Source organism: Borostomias antarcticus, assembly GCF_949987555.1.
Source record: "Borostomias antarcticus genome assembly, chromosome: 8".
NCBI lineage: Eukaryota > Metazoa > Chordata > Actinopteri > Stomiiformes > Stomiidae > Borostomias > Borostomias antarcticus.
In genome coordinates this window covers 5412804-5418445 of record NC_140241.1, presented here as the reverse complement: position 1 = coordinate 5418445, position 5642 = coordinate 5412804, and the positions used below count along the sequence as shown (strand labels likewise).

Sequence of the window (5642 nt, the reverse complement as noted above, 5' to 3'; positions counted from 1 at the left end):
GAGCTGGGGGGGGGGGGGGGGGGGACTTTGGAGCCAAGGGGAACTTTGGGGATTTGTGGCGCCTCACCAACGATCGCCGCCCTGTCGTCTTGTCTGAGGTAACGTCCAATGAGGCTCCAGATAACCTTCAGTGCCGCGCCTTTTTTTAATCACACGTCGTAAACCTCCAGCTTCGCGCCGCGCTTTGGGGGTTGGGATGTTATTCGTCTTACCGCATTAAAGTTTACTGCAGGCCTCTTGTTGCTCTTTGAAATGGTCCGTAGTGGGATTTCTAAAATTCCCCCCCCCCCCCCTCTCTCTCTCCTCTCTCGTCTGTGACCTACCCCCCCCCCCCCCCTCTCTCTCTCTCTCTCCTCTCTCGTCTGTGACCTAGCGCTGGCCGTCACAGCCCAGGTTATTCCGACCGGAGGGCTCGGTGTCCATGCTGAGCCTTTACACATCTCCCTCCCTACCCAACATCACCCTGGGGCTCAACGGCGCCTCCCCCACCATCAACGTGAGTACGAGCGGACGCCCAGACCGCACGCTGCACGCTCAGCCGGACCGCGCCACGTCCCCGCCACTGACCGCTTTCAGCCATGTTGAAAGATCCGCCACGAATGTGTGTCTGGACTGTTCTTATAACCGCAGCGCGCTGGCTTCTTCCCCTAGATGATTTTGTACTCCTTTAGATAAATATTGTGCTTGAGCCTCCAGTGTCAGATAGACTCTTATCTGCTTCTGTTAGCTCATTCATCGTGGCTTTTTAAAAAAGCCTCAAGTGCAGCCCCGATAACCCTGGAGCGTGATATATCATATTTTGCTGAACCGACACATTCAGACGAAACCTTGTCTGCCAGCTGGTCAGCCGTCTAACCATTGAAACGCTCCCATCGCCTCCATTCAGCCATTGAGGCTTAAAAGCAGAATACCGAACGGACAATGAGAGCGAGAGAATGGGACCTTTTTCATCTGCATTGTGTAAGATCAGCCCGGCGGATTCCGAGAACTCCAGATGTCCGTAGACGTAAGGTTCTCCTGGTGTTCCGCCCGCAGGCCGCCATCGGGCTTAAGGACAAGGCCGGAGACAGGATGGTCGTCAGACACGGCCTGCCCGGGCAGCTCCTGGGCCCGGTGCCCATGCAGACGGGGCTGGAGACCAAGGTCAGCCCCAGCCACCAGGCCCTCCTCCAGCACCTCCTCCAGAAGGAGCAGATGAGGCAGCAGAAGATCCTCTCTGCCGGTGAGTCCTCTTCCACCGTTAGGGGGGATTTCGACAGGCCTTGGTGTAGACTGGAGACCAGTGCCACTGAATTCGAAACTCGAAAAATCAAGTCATTAACAAGTGTCTTTCAGGAGAAATTTGAGATGCCGCAAATTGTATTTATGAATGTATTGAGAAAGCTATTTGAGATGTAAACGTTTGGTTTTTTTATGCTGTTGCTCCCAGGCCTAGGGTCCATGCCCTCTCTCCCTCACTCCCCCCTGGCCATGAAAGATCGCCCCTCCGCCAACGGCCGGCCCAAACTGCCCAAACACCGACCCTTAAACCGGACCCAGTCTGCGCCTCTCCCCCAGAGCACGCTGGCCCAGCTGGTCATCCAGCAGCAACACCAGAACTTCCTGGAGAAACAGAAACAGTACCAGCAGCAGATCCACATCAATAAGGTACTGTACTGCCCCTCTAAAACATTTCTACACCCAAATCACCAGGGAGGGCGTTTGACTTCCAGACTGCAGTTCTGAACGCACTGTATTCCTTCACCGAGACGCAGACAGATTATGTTGATATGAGATTTAATAACCACAGGGAGTCTGATTTAATCGTTTTCATACACACAAATGCAGATCTATTTTTAGCCTCCGGTAAAAGTATCTGTGGCGGTTCAAGTTTACAGAGCCAGTCTCAGTCTGTTCTTCGCTGGAATCCCGGGGCGATTTCTGCTAAGTAAAGAACTTCTGCCTGAACTCCGATGGGGAAGAAATGCTTCCCCTGCACTAATTCTGTTATCATAGCTTAAGGCCTCAGTGGTGTTCGCATGCGAACCCTGTGAAATTCAATTCAACCAAGTTCAAATGAAGGGAAAAAGTGGCCAGAATACACGCTTTTGTTCCTCTGTGGCAATATTTGTGTTTCTGTGAGCTGGCCGTGGTGACCTCGCCATCCGTGCAGTGCAATTATTCTGCTGAGGGAAGTGTGTGAGGTGGCAGACACAGTGAAAGGCAGCATTGTGTGAGCTCACAAACTGATCTGTCCCAATGCACAGGCCTTGAACGAGCCATGGGAACCTTAGTTGCTACAAGTGCAACTCTCACATAGAACTATTAATGGCCACGAAAGTCCCAAACACAGAGCTTGTACTTGAGTTTTACTCTTTTTTCCCCCAATATTGAATATAATACTTTTTTAATTCCCGTTCCTCACGACCGTGTAGAAGACTAACGACAGGTTCTGTGTTTCTGTCGTCCGTATTACGCAGTTATTGTGTATTGTGTGCCGCCGTATTAGATGGTCTGGAGAGGTTGTTAGATCTTAATTTAAAACCACTTCAGCCAACCCTACTGTGAACACTCAGGCCAATGTAATCACATGGAGACACTCTTTAAGTGGAGGTTATAAATGGCCACTAATCAGGGATGAGCGCTCAGTGTTTATTGAGAAGGATTTCTGAATCATTGCCCCAATTAATTTCCTTTGGCAACAACAGTAAGGGGAGGTGGGGGGGGGGGGGGTGCTGGGGTGTTGCGTAAGGTCTTACCTGCAACATCCTGCAACAATAGAGGACACTAATGGAAATCTGCAAGGGCTTTAGGGGGTTTAGAACGATGTATAAAACACTTTTAGTAATACCAGGCTAAAGAGGTTAATTCTCAGCTGAAAGGCTATATTTATACCAGGCCTACATTCCTAAGTCAGTGTGTTAGTGCTTACCACCTGCCAGGAATAGCTGTTGTTCACTGTTCCATTTTCTCATGGGCCAATAAAAACCAGTCAAAAAAAAAAGTGGCATCGGTAACCGTGTTATGTTTTTAAGGGCCAGTCACATTGTTAATTAATGACAAAGGTGGTTGCGATTATCGTTGTCCAAAAGAGAAGATCTAATGTTTGGATGCATTTCACATGTGCTTGGCACAGAACATATGCTTCGCACGTGCTTGGCACAGTCTAGGCCTCTCAAACGAGCACTGATAAAAACGATTCATTTCATTAATAAATCGGCGAACAATTACCTTGGCTGTTCAGTATCAGGATTGATGTGGCGGCCTGGTGATGTATTTGCAGCTGCTGTCCAAGTCCATCGAGCAATTGCGTCAGCCCAGCGCACACCTGCAGGAGTCAGAGGAGGAGGAGGAGCAGCAGCACAGGGAGGAGAGGATGCAGGAGGACAGACTGCCCCCCGGTGGTGTCATCCGGAAACACACTCTGAGCAGCAGCAGCGGCAGCAGTGGCTCCAACGGGGAGCTCTCCGAGGCCCACCGCGGCGGGGTCATCAAGGTCAAAGACGAGCCAGTGGACAGCGAGGACGAGGGCCTGGCCAATCAGAGCCTAGAGGCGGAGCAGAGCGCTTATCTCCACCAGGTCAAAGGGCGACTGGTGATAAGGGCCGTGATCTGAGAGGGGGGAGGGGAGGAGATCACACACACTCAAACATTCGCAGACACACAGGCACACACATACGCACGCGCACACACACACACACACACACACACACACACACACACACACACACACACACACACACACACACACACACACACACATACTCTCACACACCCAGCAGTCATCCCAGCAGTCATCACACCCAGCAGCGTAGACCTGTACCCTCTCCCCTGCCCCAAGATGTGACCCTGTCTCACTAAAGTGCACCCTTGCACCACCACACCCCTGGACTCTATTTGTGAACTTTGTGAAGTGATCTCTGTAAAGTATGTTTCAACGTTGTGTATATAATATGAAGACTTGAGGAATTTAGAATGCTGATTCTTTTAATTCTATGGAACTGCTTTGATTGTTACAGGTCTGCTAGTCTCAAACGTACCGTGTATATAATGGTTTTAGCTTCAGGGAAGGCTCTTGTGATGGAAAGGTTCATCGGTTGTACAGTCAAGGAGGCCATTTAATGTCGCTTTCTTGTACATTTTTGCCATTAGTTCACTTTGAATGCAGACTATTTTAACATTGACCGTTGTCATAAGGTCCTACAATGTGTGTTGAGAATTGTTGAAAACGTCATTCAAACGACATTCTCTGTTGTTCTCCAAAAGCTGTTCTGTGTCCATCGGTCTCCGAGCATGCTCACGTCTACTTGAGAGGGAGTGTACTCGCAGAGGACTCGATCTAAGGACAGACTTTACACAGGGAGAGGGACATCGCTTATTGAAACACAGTTCTCGTGAACTGCAGTTTGGAGGATATGAAACGCTAAATGTGTTTACGGGGGTGGGTGTGCAGGGCAGATCGCAGGCCTGTATAGGACTGTTAGGAGCAGCCCTCGTCCGAGAGCCTGCTCTCCTCCCTTTCTCTCTCTCTCTCCCTCTGGGTCCAAATCAAAGCTAAGCCGGGTTCCTGCCTAGCTTTCAGCAGAGGAGTCACTGAGAGAAGGCTGGGCAGGAAATGCCTTCTAGAAGCCAGGAGTCGGAATGATTCATGTGTGCAGGAATGTTGGGAGAGGAGGACCCTGGGTTGTAGGAGTCCAAGGGGCCAGGCTTCGAGAATTGATTTACTGTCGAGGCGAATTACAAAGTGAGTGGGGATATGGTTAAGGGAGCCCTTTTTAAGGGGAATCGCTTCCTTCGTATTCCCTGGCGACATGCTTACCTCGACATGCAGGTTTGATGTTACTTCAATAAAAAAAAAAGCTCGGTGAGACTTCGCTGCGTTTTTCAATACAGTTTTCCCCCGAAAGTGCCCAACGCAACATCTAGCCTGTCTTAAAGTGGTCAGATCAATGTATTGTATAGCTGTAAACTTTCTTCTTCCTGCTTCTTTTGTACTGTCAATGTGAACATGTTAGTTTGGGTTCCTGTGAAAGAGAAAAACTCTGTGTCTGTTTGTCTTGTACTGTACATTCAGATCATCCAGTTCTATTGTTCTAGTGTAAGAATTGCCACAATCAGAACAATGTGGTTCTTGTTTTCTTGCTCCTTTGATTTGGTTGTAATGAGAACCCCTTTACTACCAGTGGGGGGTCCTGTGGTCTGTTCATAGCTGTTTGCGTTTCTTTTCCTTTCTGCCTTGTGAGACAAACCTTTCTTTTTTAAATAAAGTTCATTCCCCTACTGTGTAGCTCCGTGGTCTCTGTTGATAATTTGCGTTTCCGACAGTCTTTTGTGAGAAGGAGAAGAAAGACAAAAAAGAAAGAAAAAAAATCTTCAGAAATTTTAATTCTACATAACAGTTGGGAAATCTTATATGAGGCATAGCTTTCAATATACATTCCATCCCCTGGATTACAATCTTTAAGACTTGATTTCTGAACATCTCATATTATGCACAGCCTAAACCATTACCCTGCGTTTCCCACACTGGGCCTTATAACCTAGCTCTTCATTTCCAGAGGATCGTTGTAACCCTTTAAAGGGGAGCTTAAGAGGGCTTCTAAACATTTCTTTGATGTGTACATGAGAGGTTCCTAGTGGTGGCATTAGAGCAGTCCAGATAA

The 5642-nt window shown here is 48.7% G+C and overlaps 1 protein-coding gene across 1 annotated transcript in view; it reads left to right on the top strand.

Annotated features, from left to right (window-relative positions):
• Positions 1 to 5208, top strand: part of hdac9b (histone deacetylase 9b) — a gene marked incomplete at its 5' end in the record, with an annotated part of 21948 nt that extends 16740 nt beyond the window's left edge. The window contains 4 exons of the mRNA XM_084441661.1: positions 374 to 496; positions 1036 to 1222; positions 1430 to 1647; positions 3263 to 5208. Coding sequence (XP_084297787.1) covers positions 374 to 496; positions 1036 to 1222; positions 1430 to 1647; positions 3263 to 3595 — 861 coding nt within the window. The 3' untranslated portion in view covers positions 3596 to 5208. The remainder of the gene's footprint in view (positions 1 to 373; positions 497 to 1035; positions 1223 to 1429; positions 1648 to 3262) is intronic.
• Between the last annotated feature and the right edge of the window lie 434 nt (positions 5209 to 5642).